Raw genomic sequence first — 24,583 nt, 5'->3', positions numbered from 1 at the left:
ACTAGCTCAGTGTGAATCAAATCAATAAGAAAATTCAATCATACATGCAAATATCATTTACCACTATTACATTTGTAACACAAAATTATCATAAGTATAATAATTCATAAATGACAGGGACATATCATAATGCATAATGAAATCCTACCTAAACCATCCGCTACACACCACGAGTCCCCCAGAACCCGTCTACCAAACTTCGATCATTGTGAGCAACGCTCGATATGGTTAAACCACCATAATACATAATGCAATTATATTTCCATTTAACATAAAATATGATATAATCATCGTTCTCTTCGTTACTCTCGGTGCAGTATACTGACAATATATATTCGGACTTAATATGTTGCCATTACTCCCTGGAACTTGTAACGCCCCAAAATTTCTAATTTCGTTATTGTGAAAATATGACACAAATATCTGTCAGCTTTAGTTATTATGAGTTCTGGGAGTGTTTGGGAGGTCCCAAGTTCTAGCCTTCGCTTGGGTAAATTTTAGTATTTTGAATGAATTAGGCCTTACTCTTGTTCAGTAGTTTTTATTTGATTGTCGGTAAAAATTTATTAGAATGGGCCTGCTAGTTTGGTGGTTAAGCGGAGTGGCAGTGTGTAAGAGGTACTGTGTTCGAGTCCCTACGCAAGCAGGGGAATTAATTTTTGTTTGAGGCGTGTGGCGTGGTGTAGTTCAAATTAAACTAGACTGCTGAGTAGTTGTGTTTTAGTGGGTTAATGTTTTTAGGAGACAAATGGGGAGAAGTTATCAAAATAAGATTTTCTCCTTATCAATTTTCAATTTTCTTTTTTCCTTTCCCAACAAATTTTCTGACGTTAGACTTTTCTTTCTTTGCCGTGTTTTCTCCCTTCTTGTTCACTTTTGGTTTTTGTTCCCCTTTAGCCGAATCTTATTTCTTCTCTTCCCCCTTTCTTTTCGTTTTTGTATTTTTTTTGCGAGCAATCTCTTTGGGTGCAACTTTCAACTTCATCTGTTTCAGCAAGTGGAAATTTTCCCCTTAGTTATCGTATTTCGATTAGGCAGTTAACAAAGGGTTCGTTTTACTCTCGTTTAGGTGTTGTTCAAAGATTTTAAGCGGATATTCCAGTGTGTGGAGATGACTGGTTATTAGATTCGTCATGGTAAGTTTTTAAATCATTGTTGGTTTAGTTTCTCGAGTTTTATATTAGGGATAGTTGGTTGATTGACGAATCAAGTGATTAATTAAGGGATATATTGGTCAAATATAGGTTTCTAAAGGCTCGGATTACTTTGCATAGTGAATCGATACCAGGTGTGTACCCGAAACGCAGAAAATGGGATTTGGCAAAAACCTGGAATTGCTTGCTGTCAAGAAATAAGAGAAAATTATGCGAAAAATTGTAGAGAAAGGAAATAAGGGTGTTATAAACTTGGAAATCAACATTTTGCACTAAAATAGTTTTGGACAGCAGTAGTAGTCTAAATTTGAAAATTCATCAAAAATAGTGGAAATTGAGTTAGAAGTTGAATAAAATATGAAATTAAGTTTTATTGAGTCTAGTTTTTCATGGAAGAAACGGTGTAAGCAATGAAATTGTAAGTTATGATATATAATGAATTTTGTGAGACAATGTCAGAATGGGTTTGGGTTCCCCTGTCCTGACTTTGAAAAAATCATCGAAAATTGTAAAAAAATAATTAGGCGCTTAAATTTTTATTTTTAAATCCTTAACGAGTATATTTTCAAGAGAAACAAATAGTAAAATCATCCAAATTTTGTACTAAGAGATAAATAATTTTTAGTAAGGAAAGGTTGAAGCTGTTAAATAACAGAATAGGGATAACTTTGAAGACTTCATTGTACTTATTTGATAAGTTATAAATTCTAAAAGTTTTATGGTAGAAAGGTATTTGAGTCTAGTTTCGAAAACATCAAGCGGATCTTAATTTGGAATTCTGTAGCTCAAGATATAAATAATTTAGTGAAAATGACTCAAGTAGACAGCTTTGGATGAACATATAAGTAAATAGTGAAAACATATATGAATATTTAGCTAGCATGGGTTACATTAAAAATGGATCACACGGCCAAGGCCAATTTGGGCCGAGTGGGTCACACGGGCACACACGAACGTGTGGGCCCATTTTTACCGGAATGTTTCTAAGGTTGCACGGGTCGCCCAAGTCAACTGTGAACCTACTATAAGGTCGATAAGTGCTACTTAAACCCCTAGATGTGTGAAATTGATTGAATGATATTTGTACTTAGCATGTTAATATCTAAACCGAATATATGTACTGAAATTTCATAATAGCATATCATCCATTGTATGTTGCATTGCATTGGGTTGGGGGTTGTTATTCGGAGGAAGTGTACTGAAAGGCTTTAAGCCTAATTTACTGGCATCTTAGCTGCAAACTACTATTTTGTGCCGCATTCGGTACTACTTGGAGTGTAGGGATGGGTGAGTTGATTATATCCCCACATGGAGTGTAGGGTTGGACGAAGATGGTGTGTAGAGGCTGGATGGGTAGGTTTTTGCTACTGCATAATTGTTACTGCTACTGATACTGTGATGGGCTAAGGCTCTACTGTATTTTTGACACTGTATTGAGATGGGCCTTAGCCCAAACTGTCACTGATACTAAAAAGGGTTTAAGCCCAAGACGGTTCAACTGTGCACTGTGAATACTGACTGTTCGTTCATTTCTGCGGGATTACACACTGAGTTTACGTAAACTCACCCTTTTTGTTTAGTGTGCACAGGTAATCCCCAAACTTAGACTGATCGGTGCAACGGAGGACTCAACAGTGACCACAGTAATTTTTGGACTTCATAGTTTTCAATTACGATTTATGAATTGATTATTATTGATTATTTGGGTTGTAATTTAAGGACCCTCTGGGACTTTGGTTTTAAATTTTGGGTTTTTATTTATTTATTTTACTTTATGGATTTATATCTACTGGTCGTAGGAAATTCGGTTTTCAAAAAGTTAAAGTAGCTTCTAAACGCATGATCACTTAGACTGTTTTATTAAAGCTTCCGCAACAAGGGATGTTTCAAAACAAATGTTTTAAATGAATAAAGACGACTTCCTAAGTTGTAACAAAGGTTTACTAAAGATAATAACATGGAATGTTTTCAACGTAACAACGAGGTTTCAAAAACACTATCGTGTGACATTTTCAGATACGACCATAACGTCTAGGTTGGGTTTGGGGTGTTACAGAACTCCTCCGTGAACCACAATATCCCACCCCATGTACATGTGATATGTCATACGAATTTCAATCAAATTCATGTTTCATACGTTTTCATTTCAATAGCATTATTTATATGCCCTCATTATAACGTTCACTTATCAAGCATTCAATTTCACCATCAACACGGTGACATCCAATCATACCATAATCCATTATCACTTTAGGAAATTTTCCAGTGCATGTATAGTAGTTTTTCATTCAGTACATTTCATGGCATTTCACCTAAAAAAGATTCCATGCATTTAATATTTATTTCCAATTTAATACACGTTATACATACAACCAATCATACATTACATTAACAAATCATTCATATTAGTATCAATCAAACAACCATTCAGTCAATCATGCAACTTTGCAAACATGCCATTTAGTTAGGGCTCGTAACGTACCTGATTCGGCCACTTTAAAATCATTTACTTAGCCATTTAACTAAGCCCGACCAACAAGCTTAATCAACGTTTATAACATTTTAAAAATTACTAAAGCATTCAAGTTAACAAATTAGGACCCATACCTTATTTTCTAACTACTGCAGCACTACTTGCAAAGCACACAATTTCTCTTTAAAACCTTAAATCGAACCTAAATTAAAAATAGAAATTCATTGAGTTAAGACGCTGTCAAAACCAACCTTAGAACATCCCCATAAGGATTTAACCGAATTGACTTTACCATAGAAATTTTCAGATTCAAAACGACTAGGTTACTTACACTGGTTTGACGCGAAACGTACGCGTGAATGTTTAATGGCTTCATTGTTGGTTCGGGGCATTTAAGTCAACATCTAACACGATAAAATACTAAAAAATCAGTAGCTATTCAACCATTAAAAACCTTAATCTAATCAATTAACAGCTTTGTTAGACAATTCACACGTTAGCGAACATATAACTAATTATAAATAAACACATATGAAATAAAATATAAAAAGAATTATTTATAATTAATTTATCAAATAAGAAAATAAAATAAAATCATAATAAAAAGTTGAAATAAAGAAGAATCGAGATTTTACGAAACATTGAGGCCTGTGAAACACAGTTTCCTTAAGACAGATTCGGCCACTCCTACGATACTTGGAGAAACATTGGTCGAATGTCTTCCAGGATACAACAACAACAACAACATTGATCAAAGTAGTAGCACTTCTACAACGATCAACGAACAAACTTTACCTTTTTCTATCACCAAAATGTTTGAAAAAATACGGAGAGGAAAAGGAAAATTTTTTAGAGTAAAAGAGTTTCAGTGTGAGAGAGTATGAGTTAGTAAATTTCTATAGAATACACGGACTTTTATAGGCATTTAGGATGGTGGAAAATTTGGAAATAACCACAAATTCTGTCATTAAGGAGCCAAAAAATCAATTTTATTGGAATCAGATATTGTCCATATATAAGCAGATTATGTCTGTTGAGGAAAAATAAATTCGTGTTAGGCTTAAAATATTTGTAGGCCCGACCAGTCCGGACATTTCGCGTCGCCCACATCATGCGGGTGCACCCTAAACCCTTCAGGTTTGGACCTGCACCCCTTGCACGCGAGGTAGGGTTACAAGCTTAGTCATTCAATTATCTTTCAAGATGGTTCACATATATAAACACATCTCACACTTTGGTATTTACCCAATGTGGGATCTAAGCATTTACTTTTCCTCAACAATATTTCCAAGCAGCTTACTTTGAGCATCAATTTCTCATTCATCACTCAACAATTTTGAGCATATGATATACCGTTGTAAAGGTATCATTGAGGAGAATATGAAACCATAATTTTATGATTCAACTCGCCACCTTTACCGATTGAGAATATGCTTCAAAGTTCCCATAAAAATGTAATTTTTCCAACAAACTTCCCTAACAGTTGAGTGAAAACTACGCATTAACCCACAACCAATTCCACTTACGCTTCCCGATTTGTCAGATCTGAGTTGTCGAACGATCAAGATCGAATTCTCTAAGTCATATATGATTAAAGGCTGATTAGAAAGGGTTTCAAGAGATCCAAAGCTTGCTGAAATAATAGTAAAAAATATTGAAAATAACAACCCCTTTTTGAGGGACCTAAGAGCGGTGTTCTCTCCAACATAGGCGGCCATTTGGGTGGTTTTAGGCTTCAATAAAATTGAGTTTTAAAAGCTGGAAATTCATCGTTTAAATCCTTAAAAATATTTAAAGTTTCATATATGGAAATATGGGTATTTTATTGAAAGATCCATTAAGAAAACAAAAGAAAAACGACACTTACTCTAACTAGAAAGAAAGGACGGCAATGGTGTCCTTTGGGCAAAAATGGAGACCGATTTTGGGTGTTAATAGTTATAGATTTAAGGTCAAAAAAATATAGAAAAATGTAAGCAAAGGAGAGGAGGGGGATGGTGCAAAAACCTATTGCAAATGGAAGAAAATATAGGTGATGGAGCTTGGTGATTTGGGCGATGACACACAAAGGAAAAGAAGAGAAAAAAAAAAGAGGAAGAGGGAGGGCGGCTAGGGTTGAAAGAATTGACTAAAAGCTGAAAAAAATTATAAGTGATATTTATACCTTGTTTTCCTAGGTATGGGCAGCACAAAAATAAGGAAAAATAAGGGATTCTTGCAAGATGGAATAGACTTGAACTTGAGACCTTGATCTAATTATCCTACTTCCTTATTTTTCTTTTAACCACTAGGCTATTCACTCATCTTTGAAATAATTTCACAAAATTTTAAGCTAAAATTTGGGATGTTACATGAAGTGTTGTCATTAATGAACTGAATGTATTAATGTATAGATCAAGAATCAAATCAACTATTAGATAACAGAGGAAAAGAAAAGATTATAGATTGATCATTGATGTTCAATTTTTGCTATTGTACTAGGTAAATTCATATGGTGTTGCTATGTTTAATTATGAAATATTTGAATAGGAATGTATAAAGAAAATGTTAGTAAACTAGTATGATAAAAGGAGAAAAAGTTTTAAATGGTAAAAGGAAAGTTTAGTTATATGTGTGTTGCCCAAATGAACAAATGATACAATTGGCATGCCAATAGGGGTATTTGTGCGTTGTACGAGATAAATGGATATGTGAAAAGGATGAAGAAAGTTTACTGAAGCTTTCTAGAATTCTACATTTGTTGCATATTTCCAATTTAATCTCTTCGGAGATTCTGGCATGTTATCGGGGGAGAATATTCAGCCTACAAGCTTTACACTATGTGCATCTAGCGTGTTATCGGTTGGAAAGCTCTTATGAGTAATATGAAGTGTTATTGGGGGAGAATAGTCAACCTATGGGCTTTGCACTACGTGTGTATGGCATGCTATCGGTTGGAAAGCTCTTATAAGCAATCTGGCGTGTTATTGGGGGAGAATATTCAGTCTACAAGCTTTGCACTATGTGCATCTGGCATGTTATTGGTTGGAAAGCTCTTATGAACAAACTGGCATGTTATTGAATAGTTACTCGCATATTCCTTTCTGTTCATATTGATTCATCGAGCTGAATGTTTCTGGAATAGAAATTTTGATGGTATGATTTATATGAATTGAAATAAGGTATGAATGAGTAATGAAATGGTTGGGATACATTATATATTGGAATCCGATATTCTCCCCCTGTATATGTGGAATGTGTTGGCAAGATAGAAAATGTAGTTAGGTTATACATATATGGACGAATGTTTTGCGAGGTGAGTTTAATGTTTTAAACCTGTGAACTTACTAAGCATATTTAGTGCTTACCCCGTTTAATTTTTCTCTTCCTATAGAGATTTGGGTAGAACTTGACAGGCGGATTGATCCACAACTCACACTATCCAGCTCTGTTTCGATAGAATTATTTTAACTCTACGCTAGGTCTAGTGGCATGTATATAAGGTCTACTCAGTGAAATTGAATGTGAATTGAATGATGTTGTATTAAATGTTTTGTGTATATATATGTACTCTTTCGTGATGCTTGTTCAATGTTGGCGTAGACAATTAGTACGCTTGAAATGGAAATACATGCATGTGCTAAATAGGTTAACTCATTTAGGCAATTGACGGACTTATAAATGCGGATTGTTTGGGCGGATAATAATAATAATGTAATAAGAGCGTGCGGCGAATAGTCATTTGGTGGATAGGCTTTGGGCGGACATCTTGTAACGGACCACCTTGACGCGTTTTATTTAAAAAAATTGTTTTTTTAGTAGAATTATAAAACACCTAAATCTAAGGATGTTTGTTTAAAACTTGAAGGAGCGTAATAGTACAGGAATTAGTAAAAAAAAATTAAATTTTGAAAAATATTTTGTTAGGATATTTTGTGATTTGATTATTATCTTTTATTATCTTATTTTGAATTCTTATTAGCTAAGTTATGCTAAGAAAAACATGTTTCATATTGTCTTATTTATAATTTCTTTATTCATTTTCATCCCTTAGCTAAAAAAAATTTATAATTTAATCATTAAACTCAACTATAAAAAAATTCCACAACATCGTTTACCCAAAACTAAATCAGCATAAGTTATAAATAATTTTTTGGATTTAAATTGGAGTAATGTAGGAGCAATCAGCAATAGGCTTGGATAACTCTGCTATCCCTCCCACTCCAACAGTCGTACTTATCAAAGCAAAACCACGCCCTTTCCCTTTCCCTTTCCCTCTCCCTGTCTTACTATATCTCTCATTCACACTGTCTCTCCCATTTTCTTGCTTGCCAAACAGAAGACAAGAAAAAAGCAATAAAGCATGCATTCCACTTTATCTTTCTCTCAAGCTACCACTGTTCCTACAACTAATTACGCCTTCCATTCTCAATCTCCCATCAATCTCCGCTTCTGTGGGCTCAGAAGGGAAGCTTTCGGGATTTCTATTTTGACTCGGTCGAGTTCTGGTCGAGTTCGACTCTCGACTCGTGGACGTTCCAAGAGAACCTCTGCTTCAACTGGAAACAATGGAACTCCTCCAAAATCGTTTGATTATGATTTGATTATCATCGGCGCCGGCGTCGGTGGCCATGGAGCTGCATTGCATGCTGTCGAGAAGGTCATTTTTATTTTATTATTTTTTCCACTCAATTTTGACGTTATTTATCTTTATCTTTATCTTTTAACTGAAACTGAAAATCTTTACGTCTTTTTCACTCAATTTTGATGCTATTTAGTTTATCTTTTATCTGAACTGAAAATCTTTATTTTTTTTCCACAAAATTTTGACGCTATTTAGCTTTATCTTTGAGCTGAAAGTCTGAAACTGTAAATCTTAATGTATTTTTAACTAAAATTTGACTCTATTTAGCTTTATCTTTTTAGCTGAAACTGAAAATCGTTTTGTTTTTTCACTTAATTTTTACGCTATTTAGCTTTGCCTTTTAGCTGAAACTGAAAATCATTATGTTTTTTTTCACTCATTTTTTACGCTATTTAGTTTATCTTTTATCTGAAACTGAAAATTTTTATGTTTTTAACTTGGTTTTGATGCTATTCAGCTCTATCTTTTAGCTGAAACTTAATTTCTTTATGTTTTTTCACTCAGTTTGACGCTATATCGCTTTATCTTTTAGCTGAAAGCCTGAAACTTACTTCCTTTCTCTCAGTGGCCTTTTTCCTGGTTGTTTAGCAGAACTTCTTTGGAACTGTAATTATTTATAGACAAACCTCTGTAATTTTTCAGTTGTTTATATTTGTTTTTCCTGCTTTAAGTGAAGATCAATGGTGCATTGATAGTTGATTGCTGTTTTTCCTATTTTTCATGCAATTAATACGTATAATTTGTTTCCTGCTTTAATTTTTCTTGTTATGCTCTGGTAATTGCAGGGTTTGAAAACTGCTATTATTGAAGGCGATGTAGTGGGAGGAACGTGTGTTAACCGAGGTTGTGTTCCTTCGAAAGCTCTCTTGGCTGTTAGTGGTAGGATGCGTGAACTTCAGAGTGAGCATCACATGAAAGCTTTGGGCTTGCAGGTAATAATAAGATTGAATTGTTATGATTGCTTGTTTGAGACTTAAGCTGAGGCACACGACTTCTATGTTAGTGAGTGTTGGACAATGGTATGTGCCCAACAAGGATATGGTCAGATTTTTTCTAAATTTTGTCATGTATTTGGAGGATCCTTGGAGGTGATTTCCCCATATTGTTGTGTTGAGCTCGTGTCAGAAATGAGCACTTCAAGAAAATTGGAGAGTTGGAGCAAGATAGCATGTCATTATTTCAAAATATATCAGTATTTGCATTTAAACTGATATGCATTTATGCTCCTAACTGAAAAAAAATGTTGATACTCTCCTAATTTTAATTTGAGCTTCAATCTATGAGCCAAGTTCAGCATCTGTCATCCTCTGATTATTTCCTTCTGTGCTGTTCGTCATGTTACATATGGTAGGTTTCTGCTGCTGGATATGACAGACAGGGAGTTGCTGACCATGCAAATAATCTTGCTTCAAAAATTCGAAGCAATTTGACTAACTCAATGAAGGCGCTTGGGGTAGACATTTTAACTGGTTTTGGTACTATTGTGGTAAGCCTAACATACTTTATGTAATAAAATCCATATTCTATGGGTTTTATCATCCCAAGTATCCTTAATTTTCTGTATGTGTATTTAGGGTCCCCAAAAAGTGAAATATGGGAAGGTTGGTTTCACTGACAACGTAGTAACTGCGAAAGATATCATCATTGCTACTGGTTCCGTCCCTTTTGTTCCCAAGGGCATTGAAGTTGATGGTATAGTTTTTGTCTTTGAGATCTTGGTTTTCCATTAAATTTGAAGGCAGCATAGGCATTTGATACTATTACCACACTACCCATTATACATCAGATATTGTCTATCTTCGTCCTCTTTTACATTTTAATCACTATCTGGGAAAACATGCATGAGATTTTTGAGTGTTCATATGTTATGTAGCAAGAACACATGCATCAGTTAAACCGAGTGAAATGTGGGAACAAAAGTTTGGATAACAATTTCCTAGTTATTCAAGTGCTGCCGAATCAATGGATATTCTGCATCTGCTACATATAGACGATATGGTCTGAAAACTGGAACTCTAATCCAAGTCTTCCATAGATTTTATGGGAACTGATCACAGGGTTAAATTTTATTAACAAATAATTTATATCTGTCAACTAGCAACCTGGCAGAAATTTGCTTCAGGAGAAACTTGTGGACTTTAACTTTTATGAAGGATGCATGAGTTGCATGGATGTAATATTCTTTGTTGTTATTGTTGTAGTGTTCTTTCCCTTTTTTTCTGTCTCTCTCTCTCATTCTCTAATTATTAATCATAACCTGCAGGGAAGACTGTTATTACTAGTGACCATGCCCTGAAATTGGAGTTTGTTCCTGATTGGATTGCGATCGTAGGAAGTGGTTATATTGGTCTTGAATTTAGTGATGTATACACTGCACTTGGCAGTGAGGTGACACCTCATTCTTTTTTCTTTTTACCTTTGTACATTTTTTATGAAATGAATATAGGAATCTCTTTGAGGATTGAAGGACTGTTACATTTACGTTATGCTTCAGATTTTATGTGTCTTTCACCTGAAATCTATAAGTACTCAAGATGAAGATTGCATTGAAGTTATGCTTCTCTACTCTAGGATTAATCTATGCTGTCATTGAAACTCCAAGCTGGGAGGATCTCTACTCTTTGCTGACTGCTATTGTGTACAAAATGACTGCGAGCTAACTTAGACCGCATAAAGCATTTCCATATATCTATATTGATATATTCTCTTTGATCCAATTCATACATGGAAAAATAACCATTTACCACGGGATTTAGTCACTGAAATCTCTATTTGCCTTTTGTTATTGTTTATCCCTATTAAAAAGTTATAGCATAATTTAAATGCCCCCCAGTCTTATTTTAACACAACAAAGCTTATATAAATGGTGTGTGCAGGTTACTTTTATTGAAGCTCTAGATCAACTTATGCCCGGGTTTGATCCTGAGATTAGTAAGTTGGCCCAAAGGGTGCTGATCAACCCAAGGAAAATTGACTACCATACCGGAGTGTTTGCAACCAAGGCATTCTACTGTTTAAATCTGTGTGCATTCTGGCTGGCTGTTCAATAAATGGTTATTGATTACTTTCTTGCTATTTATAGATCACTCCTGCAAGGGATGGAAAGCCTGTTATTGTTGAGCTTACTGACGCCAAGACCAAGGAACACAAAGACACCTTGGAGGTATGTGCATATGTTCTTTTGTGTGGAATTCTTGGAATATGCCCATTCTGTTTGGTAGTTATGGCAGCATATTTTCTTTCTAGACAATGTTATCATGTACTGAATTTTCTGCCATATGATGCTTTTCCTGATGTCAAATCTATATCCCTGTTATCTTCTATTTGCTTTTCCCATTTGTAAGTTGTGGCTCTGCTTGATTGAGGTCAATGGTATCTGTTTGAGTGACCCTTTTTCTGTCATTTGCTACAGGTAGATGCAGCCTTGATTGCTACTGGAAGGGCTCCATTCACTTATGGTCTCGGCTTGGAGAATGTATGTCTTCATGAATATCATAGGATTATATGAGATTGTTCATTAAAAGGAAATGGATTTAAATTTATGTATTCCTTTTGATCAGATTAACGTAGTGACACAAAGGGGTTTCGTTCCTGTTGATGAGAGAATGCGAGTAATTGATGCAAATGGCAATCTGGTATGTTTGAAAAATATTTCTGACTGTATATTTTCCCTTGTTGACTTTCAACAAACATTAATTTAGAGTTGGAATGCTAGGTTCCTCACCTGTACTGCATTGGTGATGCAAATGGTAAAATGATGCTTGCTCATGCAGCAAGTGCACAAGGAATTTCGGGTAAGTGCCTGCTAACTTATACTTTGCTAATTCGTAGCTGATATTTTCTTTTGGATCCATTTCATCTTTTGCTTAAATATCTTGATGCAGTCGTCGAACAAGTCACTGGAAGAGATCACGTGCTTAATCACCTCAGTGTCCCAGCAGCTTGCTTCACTCACCCTGAAATAAGTATGGTTGGTTTGACAGAGGTGAATACCGACTTGCAAACACCCTCAATTTCTGATTTATTATTAAGTTAAATTGGTTCAGTTTTTCCATTTTAGCATAATATTATTGCCATTGATTAGACCTGACAATGTTGATCATGACATCAACATAGAAAAAATAACTAAAACGGTACATGAAACACATCACAAAAAGGTATACGAACATAACACAAATATATGAACATGTCAAATTCTATATAACAAAAATTATTAACTTGTCAAAATAAAATATCTTAAACAAGATTATGACACGAGAAATTACACACACACTAGATGTTACAAAAGTTGCCAAAGTCGACCATTTATGTTTTTTTCACCATTTCAGTGCTTTGTACTCTTATGCTGTAAAATATCTGAAAATTTGACAATGCTATAACTTCACAGCCTCAAGCAAGAGAGAAAGCTGAGAAGGAAGGGTTTGAAATAAGCGTTGCCAAAACAAGTTTCAAGGCTAATACAAAGGCACTGGCAGAAAACGAAGGCGAGGGACTTGCAAAGGTTATTTCTTGAGACCTTACTTGAACAGTAACTAAATCAATGAACATTTCTAAAGATATTAACAGATGATCAATGGGTTGATTTCATTTCTTTCACATGGTTCTCCATTGTAGAAAATGTTGTTTCCTAATTTTCACAAAATGCCGGAAACAAAAATTTATCAGTTCTAAAAAATAACTAATTGAAACTTATAAGATATATAGGGCTGAATTCTTAAAATAAAAGTATTGAGGAAAGAAGTTTGATTTCTTTGATAGAGCTAGAATCAACAATGGACTATGGTCTCTTTTCATCCTTTTGTTTGCTTTTGTTTTTCTCTTTTGAACTTCATCTCAATCTGTTGGTATAGTTGCTAAATTTTACGTATGTTATTTCCATGCAGTTGATTTACAGACCTGACAATGGAGAGATTCTTGGAGTTCATATTTTTGGCTTGCATGCAGCGGACCTTATCCATGAGGCATCAAATGCCGTAGCTTTAGGAACACGAATCCAGGTGGGTCTTGTGTGTGAAAACCAAAATATTTTGGCTTCACACTTTTCTTTCCTGGAAGCTCGGTTAAGCTTTTAAATTGTAAATACTTATGAGTGTTTGTTTTCACCATTCAGGACATCAGGTTCGCAGTTCACGCACATCCAACATTGTCGGAAGTTCTTGATGAACTATTCAAATCAGCAAAGGTGAGTTTTGGATCCTTCTTACACTGCTCTCAAGAGTTACTGAACTTTTACCTCTTAAGATTTTGTGATTATGTATTGATAAGGCATAAACTGTTACCTGGACTTGAGTCCTGAGTGTTGGATAAGGATGTGTCCAATATGGGTATGTTCAAATATTTTGAAGTTTTTCCATATATTGGAGGATCCTTGGATTATCAAATGCATTGGATACAGGTGTTGGACATGAAAACTTTGAGAAAAATGAAGAGTTAGAGCAGCATAGGGCATAGATATTTGCATTACTCCAAATCAGATGCACAACAAACCTCTCAACATGCAATTTGATTTTATTGGTTGACCAGGTTAACGCCCCTGAATCAACTAGTAGCCCAATAAGTGAACCAGTTGCCGCGTAAGCTTCTCGACGCCTCCGTATATAATTTTTTGAACAACTTTGTATTAGGGAGTATCAAGGAACCTCATTTCCCTCGTTGGCGATAGACATCGACTCAGCAGCCAAAGTGGGAGAGGAAATTTTTCATGTTAATCATGGTTGTGCTTATAGTGTTTTAGCAGCTGTGTCTTTGTTTGTGAAGCTGTTGTGTTGTGATGATGAATTATATGTTGTAAGTTGCTATTCCTTGTCCCTTGTAGGTAGAGAGAGAGGCTTTGGAGGCGTTAAAAGTAGGATAAGGAACATCCTTGTTGTCCTTTTGGAACTAGATAATCACATTGGCATTATAAAAATATTGTATAAAGGATAAGAAAGTCTGTTGGAGAACAATGGATCTATTTCTGTCTTAAAACATTTAAGTAGGAACTGTCATTGGCCGTTATGGTTAACCTATTCTTTCTATGCTGAATTAATACAATTATAGAAAAATTATAAAATTCAAAATATTAAACACTGTAACCATTCAAAATATTATTCAAATGTTAAAAAGAAGAAAGTATTAAATATATATATTATAAAACTATAAAAAATAATGAAATTTTAAAAAAAAAAAGAAAAAAAAAGGTGAATCTCATTTTTCCATCTGTGCTAGACAATGCTGTAATGAAGTATTTTTTTTAAATCTTGATTTTTTTTAATTTTTTTTAAAAATATTTTTTATGGTAAATGTAAACTGTTTGATTTTTCTGGGGAAGAAAATAAAAATGGACAGGCAAGTCGCTGAATAAAAAAGGCCAAATGCCAAATCTGGGTTCAGTGAATCCAAACCAAACTAGAACCGTTAAATTCTTATTTAGATTAAATAATAATGTTATAAAATTTTTTTAAAAAAAACAAATTACGTGGATTTAAAATATAAAAATTAAAGTACAACAATTAAATTTTGATGAGATTAAATTTGCCTAAATTGTTCGACGTGTAAGTGATACTTTGACAAAAAGATCAATCGTGTCTAATATTCTTTTATTTATTTAAATACCTCAATTATGTCACTTTCTTTTCAATTGATTAAATTAAATTTGATTTAAAGTTTGTTTGGTAATTAAATTAAATTGTAATTCTCTAGGTCATGTTTAATGGTACAAATTATAATTATACATTTACATATTTTATATTTTTAAAAATAAAATTATTAATATGATAAAAATAATTCTTAAATAAGTAATAAAATTAAAATCAAAGTATCATATGTATTATGCCGGTCTAAAAGGTTCTAATATGATTACTAATAAAATAACAAGAAAAATAAACATCATATGCAATTTTATCTCATCGTTCTAGTGCATATTTATTAGGTTATTCCTTTTAATATTTAACTTATGATCCTTATCATCATCTGTTAGTCTTTGACTGAATTCATCATCATCTGAATTTAAATCCACCATCATTAATATTATCAAAATCTTCTTCTTCAAAGTATGAAACTCTCAATCCCATCTATGATTGAAGTTATGAAATATGCAACATGTTAGTATGATCTAACCTTGTTACTAAGGTAATGTTAATATGAAAATATTTTTTTAAAGCAACAAATGTCTTCTCAACCATTCTCTTAAATATCTCCAATTAAAGAGTTTGCAAGCTATCTATAATGCTTTTGTTTGACATCATTCTCTTAAATGGCATCACATCTCATGATATTGTGAAAAAACCGTTTCTATTTGCATAATTAGCATCGACCTTATAATATTTGAGTTTACAATGTAAAATAGTTTATAGTTTTAATTATAAAAATTTATATAAACTTAATTTAGAGAAAGACCTATACTTAGATTACGTAAAAAGAAATGTTGTAAATTTTTATCATAATTTTAGAAAATTACATTTATAAACAATGTAACATATTTTTTATTAAATACGTAGATGAAGGAGGTAAGGAGTTGTTGTTTGTACTGATTCTAGTAGTATTCTGGTGGTTTATCGATATATTGTGGTTGGTGGTTTCAGAAATGTATGGGTTATGCTTTCGGATTCAATTAAGGTTGAAATTCATCTCATCAGCCACCTTGGCTTTTGATTCCCTATTTTTTGGATTTTTTAAATATATTTTATTATCCACCATATCAAAAGCCACGTCGAGAAAACATTTTCCATTAAAACTAAACTGACTCAAAAGTGAAACGTGGAGAGAGAAAGCGCTCTCTCCAAAAAAAAAAAACGCAAACATTGAGGACCTTTTTGGTTTATAAATAATACTTCGACAAACAACCCTAATCTAAGGCCTAGGCCTATTGGGCTGAATGAATAACCCAATCCCACTATATCCTGATCAAAATCCATCTATTTCACTCATAATGATATACATGCAACCCTGCACTTAGGTCAACATCTTAGTGGGTATAACCATCACAAAATCCAATACCCTAAAACCAAGGTTTCACCTAGGTCCTACGCTACTTCAACTATTAACTTGTGTGTCCACACCATAACCCCAAGGAGAACAATTCCAGATCCGCAATCACTTACCTCACACTTCAAACTCTTTGAAACAGTTAGAAGGTTACTGGTATACGTCGGTTGCATTTACAAACACATCCTCAATGTCCATGTGATAAATCCTGAATGTCTATGTCTTCATGCATCCATTCAGGAAGTAGGGTCCCGGAGGCTTTGATATTCCAACTGCAAAAACAGAATTTTGTAGGTAAATTGATGAACAAAATAGAATCGACCTCTTTCGGGTTTCAGACGATTCACTTACCATTGCTTGATCATAAGCCAACTTCATTCTCCGATAGTCTTCTTGCGCTTTCTTTGAGCGGAACATAGCTTGAACTCGAACAACAGCTTTCTCGACGCGTTGCTCAGCTTGTCTTCTGCTGGTTCTGTAGAAGTCCTCTTCAGTGTCACTTTCCGGCCTTTGCTCTGTGACCGTGTCAACTGTGTTAATTTGTAGCCCACGCAAACCTTTTCTCTTTAATCGCCACCGCAGAATTGCTTTCTCAAGCACACCAACTGACCAGGTAATCTTGCGGTACTGCCTCCTTACTAGGAGGCCCCGGAAAGCTGCCTGCATTAGTTTTCATGCAATGTCAATGGTCAAATAATCGTTTCTATTCCAAGCAGTCACGTGTGCGCACACACATACATATCTATACATATACTCATGAATACAATAGTAAGAAGAAAAGGGAGAATAATTACTTGGATTTTGGTAGCCTGGTGGCGCAAATTAAGGAACTCTTTACGAATTTTCCAAGTTCGGAACCTATATTGAATCCGGGCAGCAGCAGCCATCTTTCTTTTGGTCTCAAAGTTGCGAAAGGCATGTTGAATCTTCATAGCTGCAACTATACTTCGTGCTTCATCCTCTGGAGTGGAAGACTCAATTGCTTTAGTTCGTATTTTCAAGGAGTGCGCCCTGAATGCATTCTGAATGCGTGCAGCCGCATCAGCAGCGGTCCTATAAGCTGCTAAAGTATCCTTCAAATATAACTCATCTTCGTTAAGGGTATCAGTGTGTGTTACTTCTGTTCTACTGGTTTTTAGAGAGCCACTAGCATTTCCAGCTACAGCCATTTCATTGAATTGTGCCACAAGAGCCTCTTCGGAAAGATAAGCAGCTAGCCCATCATAACCCTTCAAAGATGCAAGGTCAGCAGCAGTGCAACCATTTGGATTTTGGGTGGTGGGGTCTGTCACCAAATATGACTTTGCCCCTGCAGATAAAAGAGCAGCAACCATTTTTTCCCTGGATGGGGATTTTTCGCAATCAGATATACAATTCGAAGCTGTTTCAAGATCGACAAAGGTAAAAGAAAATGAAAAAAAAAACATAAGTTCAATTTCTGGACAAGAGAATACACCAGCAAACAAATTACAAACAAAAATAGGCTTATGTGGAGACAAAACACTGATTCAACACCTTTAAATTTCATCATACTCCAAAGGAAAGGAACAAAGAAATGCATTATCAACTAAGATGTGAACTTAAGAATCGCTGACACAGAAGCCTTAGGCAGCCTCATTATTAAAGCTTAGAACAATAAGAATTACTTAAAGCATTCCAGTTCTCAGAAAATTTGTGACTTAAAATATACGGCAAGCATATAAATGTTAAGAATGATGTAAAATGAACTTGCCTCCCATAATATGCTGCCCAATGAAGAGCTGTCCATCCACGTTTATCACGAAAATCCAGTGACAAGCCAGACCATGAAAATAGATGAATAGCCCAAGTATACCCAAGGATGGCACATAAATGAAGCACTCCTAGACCTTCAGTATCAAAGTCGGTTATTTTAGAGCCTTCAATTATTCTTTCCAACAGCCAGTCCTTGAGTCTGTTCTTTAAAGCAATTTCAAATAAACCATCTTTTGCTTGCGTAAAAGAAGCTCGATTTTCTTCAATTGACTTGAGCAAATATGTCCAACTATTGGATATGCTAGAAGTCTTTTGAGCAAAATTCTTAGCCTCCTTCAAGGTATTTGGTGAAACTTTACCCGATAAAATGTTGAGGTTCTTGGAAGTAGAGAAGAGCAAATAAGCAAGCCTCATCTGCAATTGGAACTCCTTCCACCTTGACTCATCTTCCACAGGAACTAACGGGTCATGTGATAAAGGAACACGATACTCAAAACTAAGAACTTGGCTGATGGGTTTATGGCCGTCAAGACTCATATACAGGTTCACTAGTCCAGGGGAATGTTGTGGTAACACACAACGATAAACCCCAACTTGAATAACTTCTGCTGGATTACATACATCACCGCATACACAAACCAAATTGGACTTAACAAGATGTTGATAAGCTTGATGAAAGAATCCAGTGACTAAAATCTGCAAATTAATAGATAAACAGTTGTTATTCAAATCAATATTTTCTAGCATCAATTCCGTGATCATGAATAATAATTGCAGCAAAAGTGGGGATATTTCTAACAACCCACAAAGATAGAAAAGAATTTTTTTAAGAAAAAACCTTTGTCTTTTCAGTTGAATAGGCCCACTCATGTGAGACTTCAGTTATGGTAAATATGTACTCAGGAGAGGTGAAGGAATCTTGAACCGATGAAACTGATGATTCTTGCATAGAGTCACCTGAAACTGGGGATTCAGTGATAGTGTAGTTCACCCACTTTCCAAAACTGCCCTGACTATTTAAACCATCATTGATCAAAAGGTCCAATGGATCACCGGCCCCTGTGGCAATAGAGTCTTTCTGCTGCACATTAGGATTTATTTGGCTACTAGATATCGTATTACAGACAGTCGTTGGGGTGTTGAAGTAAGTATTATTACTCTGAGCAACTGGCTCAACTAAATTAACAAGCATAGAAATTTCCGTTGATAAATTATCAGCTGAGATAGGGCCACCCTGCAAAAGAAAAGCAGCTTGGGTGGTTATCAACCATTTGAGCAACCAAATATTAAAAAGGAAAATATTTAAGTGATCTTCACAATAAAAAGAAATCGCTAACATGTGAATCTAAATAAGAGGATAAACACACAAAGAAAAGATATGAATACTAAAAGAAGCCGAAGCAAATGCTTCTACACATACAAAACCTATATATGTAGGGAAGAAAGTACATATAAGATTAGATGACAAACAATAAAGTATATTTGCCTACAATGACAAGTCAAACAAGTTGTCATTAGGATAAAGAAAGAACCAATTTTTTTTTTTTAAGAAAAAATTATTTTCTTAAGAAAGATACAGAAATTTAGGAACTTAAAAGAGCTATGAAAGTGTTCTGCTCACATAATTTAAGAAGCCATTTCCTGTTGTTTGGTTCAGTTGCTGAAAGCAAGAATTATTGTCTGCCATCAAAATAAAGTGAGTTAACAATTTAGCAAATGAACAAGGGGTATTGCTTAAAATAGAAACCAATTTGTTACCTCTTCTAGATATAGTTGAGTCATTACTATCATTTGTCACCAGAAGCTCATCCCATTCAAGTGTATTAATCTCATGAAGCCTCATCTCATGATTTCTGACATCAACACTATTACCGGGTTCTGTTCACTTTCCAGGATTGCAATCAATAAGAACATGAAGTATTTATGTATAGCAAAAAAACATCATAAACAATGTTATGCTGACAACTTGTTGGCATAACTCAATGTCAATGTCAATATCACCTAGAGGTCCTTTCTCACCTTCATAATATGCATTACCAGCTCCAGAATCAAATTCTTCCATAACATTTAAAGGAGTAGACTGATCAGTTATTGAACTAGAATTTGAATTCCCAGGTGTCGCTGGAGAACCCTGCGACTGTACCACAATCAACAAAGGTCAACCAATAACTGCCTCTAAGGTGTACAAAAATATAAAAGAATGCTTTGCGAGGAGAAAGTGCCTCCAAAATTTCAGTTTTTATTATCTTAACACCAACCTCCTGTGTTTCACGATAGTGAACAAGCACTATGTGTTCCAGAGACCTGAAGCAAAATAAATAATAATAGATGGTCAGGCTAATCATTATCAGTCTATTAAGATAGACTGAAATTTGAGATAGAGGAGTGAATTTCATGATTTAATTTTCAAATCAAAATAGGTGGGAAAAAATAGGCAATGTAAAGTTATAGATCTAAGCAACATACTTGTCAAGTAGCCAATAACACCTCCGAACAAAGGTAGGGTTATCTTGGCCATGTGCATAATATACATGAATCCTTTCTTCATTACCAACCTGAAATGTTGAATGAAATAAAATTCCAACGAATTATGTTTTCTCAAAGTAATTATATTTTAGCCAGTCAAAATAACAAATAACATAAATTCCCAAGTCATTGGAGATAAAGTAACATCATTCATTTACTGCTAGGAGATTAAATTTAAAAAGAAAAAGAAGATGCAAGCCAACACATAGAGTGCCCACCAGAAGGTTCTACAAAAGTAAAACTAATCTTGCAAGCCATGAAGGAAAAACTAGCAATAGAATAGTGTAAACCATAGGATAATCTTTAATGCACAAAGAGAACACAGCATGCAGGTTTTCAGTGTATGAAAATAGCAGAATCTTACAATATTTCCCACATTATGTAGTGCATATTTATAAACAATGATAGAAGTAAAAGAAGAGAAAGGACAATTACAAAACCAAAATTTGAATCTCAAAATTCCAGAGAAATGCAGTTATTCAACTAGCTATAACGACTAAAAAATTGCATCAATAACAGGTTGTGCCATTTGCAGGGCTTATAGTACAAGAAAATCTCACTTTTAAGTGTTCATGAGCTTCTTTAACAGTCTTCCCATCCTTTTTCTTTTTCCAGTTATGACCATCTTTTCGGAAGTTTCGGAGCATCTTTCGGTCAAAAAATACAATAGTACCACCTGCAACATCAAGAATACAATTAGTTATTCTATAAGTACACTTGTTTAGTACTTTAAGTATGGAAGTTACACAGGAAGCATACTGTTCATTGAAAGCAAAGTCATAATTTCCTAAGGTCTATAGCCAAATATAACAATAATAATAATTTCCTAAAGCCATAAGTAATACAACAGGACATTCTCTTACAAAATGCTGACTTGTGGCAATCCATTAATACTGCATCAGATTAAACAAATATGCCCATGCTTAGTTGATGCATTTGGTTTTTGCTAATAATGAATAGGAAGCAAAAGACAAATAGCAATAATACCAAGCCTAACTTAACTCACAAAAAAAAGAAGTTTATTATTAACTATTGACATAAACTTGGCAGAAATTAACATAACTCACGGTATGAACTTAAAGAACAGTAAAGCTAAGTCATTTATTTCTTTAAGCACACCTTTCAGCAATTAAACATAGATTAGCTTGTTGCTTCACGGAAATCAAGAAAAAAAAAAGAAAATGGGAAGGGGGAACTGATTATCATCAGAAGTTACTTTTGGGCAGGTTCACCGGCTTCATGTAGATGGGGAAATACTTGTGGTTGCAAAGTATTGCATGAATTTCATTTGGACGTAGCCATCTAGACTTGGCTTCTTCCATCATAGTTTGAACATCCAAATCTGTCCTCCAAACAGAAAGACGATAAAAACTAAAATTAGCAAAAGAGAAACATAAGCTTAACTATGGTATAAAACATGACATTAACAAATTATTAGAAAAAATTTAACAGCACATGAAGCTCAAAGTAACTTAATGCAATAGTTTATAAAATTTTTGTTTATCTGAATTTGTTTTCAAAGCAAATAACCACTTCTCCAGCTTTCAAAGATCAAAAACTCATAAAGAACTTCAATTATTCAAGATATTAAGCCAAAAGTTAAGAAATTACTTCCAAAAACTAATAAGCCATACCTCCTTACAATTTACTGAGTGATCAAGCAAGTTAGTACATACTTCACAGAACAATTCCTAGGTTTGTTTGGTAAATTGAAAAATTAAGTATTTATTTAAACAGAATATAATTATATTTTTTTGTAACTGTAAATGATGGATTTTGAAAATTATTATAATTTATATCTATTTTTGACCCATCACTTAATTCAAATGTAATATTTTTAAAAACAAAATTGTTCTGCTTATAAATAATACTGCTAAGTAACACTACAATAATCAAAGACACCTTGACCAATTTAACTATACAAAAGTGAAATTAACAAAAAAAAAGTCCGTACAACACCTGCCAAGGTACGGAAACCGTGAATCTCAGAGCCGACGAGCGGGCTCGAACCGCCAACGTCCATAGCCGGAATCAGAGAGAAATTTCAATATAGCAGCTTTTTCCAACACTGAAACAAAAATGAAAAAAAAAAAAGAAAGAAAAACTGAAGTGGAATTCAAGAAAATTCAACGCATATAAAAACAAGATTGTTGAAAGAAAACACAACAATAACGATCAATACGATCAATAAACTAAATAATAATAATAATAATAAACTTAATCCAAAACCTAACCCTGTTTAAATCGAGACTGTTTTTGAGCTTTGAAAAATGGAAGCCTGACGAAAATGGAGACGAAGAGAGTGAGCTGATCAGAGTTTTAGACTGATTAGGTTGTATTTGTTTTTTATTCTCTTTATTTTTATATATTTGTTTTTGTTCTATTTTTGATATGTTGAAAGTAAATATTAAAATTAATTTCAATCATATAATAATTTAATATACAAATAATATTTTTAATTTTAATTTCTCAAAGATTAGTCAAATTTAATTTTAGTCCAACAATTTGATTACAAATTTGACTTTCTTTAGTAGAAGATAAAATTCTTAATTTTTTAAATCTAATAATTAGAATATTATACCAAACATATTTATGAAATAAGGAAAGATGGAGAGAATAAAGAATAAAAAAATATGAAAGCAATAGAGAAAGTATTTTATTAATCAAATGGATGATTAAAATGCTTCATCTATTTATAGACATAAGAAATATAATGAAGTAGAGATATAATTCTAATACCTATTAGAACTTAAAATACACTAAAATTTTATTTTGATCATGATAGACATTCACTTAATAAGATATTCATAACAGAATTACTTTTTTTTTTTGAGAATATCAAGTATGAGTCTTGAGAAAATTACTAAAATAATTTATTATTAAAGTAATATAGATTCAAAATTAATTATTGAAATAATATGTTTACTACAGTAAACCAAAAATGATTGATGGAGGCCCAGATCATATTATTTTAATAATTAATTTTGAACTAATATTATTTTAATAATAAATTAATTTATTCATATTATTTTAATCATTTTCACATGGATCTTGGATGTATTAATAAAATATTTAGTTAATTTTGTTTTCTTGGCGAATATAGAGATCCTAAATCAATGTGAGAGGCCAACCATTTTCAATACATTTATTTAAAAACAAAATAATTATAATTATAAATTTTCTGTGTTGTTATACTACAAATCTTAAATAGACTCCAAGTCAATATGTAAATCACTCTTCTTTTATTGAAATCGGGTTATGGATTGTTATTAATGATGACTAATTTCCTTCCACATTGTTAATTTTTGAAGAGATAAACGGTTGGTTATAGGATAAAAATCGAATCGTCGACTTCATAGTTAAAAGATGAGATGAACAACTATCATACCATATTTCATTATTTGCCAACCACTCTTTAAATATAATATTACAAATAGGAAAAACTAAAATAATTAATTTAATTAATTAATTTTTTTCTAAGCTATATACGATAGATACAAAATTAATCTGTAAGTTGCACATTGACCCTTTAAATACATATTTAAGAATAAAAACGACTGATAACATAATTTTTAATAAATATAAATATTAAACCAACTCATGTTAACTCATGCAAACCAACCTTTTAAGGTACAACATTTAAAAGCTTTTAATATTCTAGTATAAATATAAAAAATAATGACTTAGAAGACAAAGTTTAATATATATCTATACCATATATAAAATAATAATAATAATAATAATAATAATAATGCATTTTTGAAATTTTAAAATAATTACAAAATTTAATAAAATAAATTTTACTGTTTATTTTATTTTTATGATAATAAATAATTATTTATAACAAATAAAACAATATAACAAAAAATTTACAATTATAAAATTGATAGGTTTAAACTCTTACGAGAAGTAAATTTTAATTTGTAAAACAAAATCAATTATATTATTTTTATTTTTTATGTATTTATGATTGAATTTAACAAATATAAAATTTATAAATTTTATTATTATTTAAAATTTATTTAATTACGAACTTTTTAAGCTTGTTAAATATGTTGTCTATAAATTTATATTTGAACCACTTCATAAGGATGTCGTCTTTAAGTC

The 24,583-nt window shown here is 33.1% G+C and overlaps 2 protein-coding genes across 4 annotated transcripts; one reads left to right on the top strand and one right to left on the bottom strand.

The window, feature by feature from the left end:
* Positions 1 to 7,774: 7,774 nt before the first annotated feature.
* Positions 7,775 to 14,255, top strand: LOC105798889 (dihydrolipoyl dehydrogenase 2, chloroplastic). Of its 3 annotated transcripts, XM_012629119.2 has the most exons (16): positions 7,776 to 8,266; positions 9,037 to 9,183; positions 9,603 to 9,737; positions 9,826 to 9,943; positions 10,515 to 10,639; positions 11,128 to 11,253; positions 11,334 to 11,414; positions 11,664 to 11,726; positions 11,812 to 11,886; positions 11,967 to 12,045; positions 12,136 to 12,236; positions 12,639 to 12,752; positions 13,135 to 13,248; positions 13,362 to 13,433; positions 13,775 to 13,824; positions 14,067 to 14,255. In XM_012629119.2, exons 1-16 carry the CDS (start codon positions 7,970 to 7,972, stop codon positions 14,068 to 14,070), a joined length of 1,701 nt encoding a protein of 566 aa, XP_012484573.1. In that variant the 5' UTR covers positions 7,776 to 7,969; the 3' UTR covers positions 14,071 to 14,255. The 3 variants fall into 3 exon arrangements, with proteins under 3 accessions (XP_012484576.1, XP_012484575.1, XP_012484573.1); XM_012629122.2 differs by lacking the exon at positions 13,775 to 13,824 and having other exon boundaries at positions 7,775 to 8,266; XM_012629121.2 differs by lacking the exon at positions 14,067 to 14,255 and having other exon boundaries at positions 7,775 to 8,266; positions 13,647 to 13,778.
* A 1,686-nt stretch (positions 14,256 to 15,941) lies between these two features.
* On the bottom strand, positions 15,942 to 22,825 carry LOC105798888 (calmodulin-binding transcription activator 5). The gene is made up of 14 exons (XM_012629118.1): positions 22,711 to 22,825; positions 22,436 to 22,544; positions 21,693 to 21,818; positions 21,037 to 21,152; positions 20,417 to 20,505; positions 20,209 to 20,254; positions 19,970 to 20,087; positions 19,709 to 19,828; positions 19,572 to 19,630; positions 18,789 to 19,184; positions 17,949 to 18,646; positions 17,011 to 17,557; positions 16,568 to 16,876; positions 15,942 to 16,488 (listed from the first exon to the last, which is right to left on the bottom strand). The coding sequence occupies exons 2-14, from the start codon at positions 22,497 to 22,499 to the stop codon at positions 16,453 to 16,455; spliced, it is 2,724 nt and encodes a 907-aa protein (XP_012484572.1). The 5' UTR covers positions 22,500 to 22,544; positions 22,711 to 22,825; the 3' UTR covers positions 15,942 to 16,452.
* Between the last annotated feature and the right edge of the window lie 1,758 nt (positions 22,826 to 24,583).

This window comes from Gossypium raimondii, chromosome 9 (assembly GCF_025698545.1).
Source record: "Gossypium raimondii isolate GPD5lz chromosome 9, ASM2569854v1, whole genome shotgun sequence".
NCBI lineage: Eukaryota > Viridiplantae > Streptophyta > Magnoliopsida > Malvales > Malvaceae > Gossypium > Gossypium raimondii.
Note: the sequence above shows the minus strand (reverse complement) of the source record. Positions and strands in the feature narration are given on the sequence as shown.

Coding starts and splice junctions, on each gene's coding strand:
- LOC105798889 (XM_012629119.2), top strand. CDS start 7,970: ATGCATTCCACTTTATCTTTCTCTCAAGCTACCACTGTTCCTACAACT. Junction 10,640..11,127: donor ACACTGCACTTGGCAGTGAG/GTGACACCTCAT, acceptor TGGTGTGTGCAG/GTTACTTTTATTGAAGCTCT. Junction 11,727..11,811: donor ATGGTCTCGGCTTGGAGAAT/GTATGTCTTCAT, acceptor CCTTTTGATCAG/ATTAACGTAGTGACACAAAG.
- LOC105798888 (XM_012629118.1), bottom strand. CDS start 22,499: ATGGACGTTGGCGGTTCGAGCCCGCTCGTCGGCTCTGAGATTCACGGT. Junction 19,829..19,969: donor TGGTAATGCATATTATGAAG/GTGAGAAAGGAC, acceptor GAAAGTGAACAG/AACCCGGTAATAGTGTTGAT. Junction 16,489..16,567: donor TGGCTTATGATCAAGCAATG/GTAAGTGAATCG, acceptor CTGTTTTTGCAG/TTGGAATATCAAAGCCTCCG.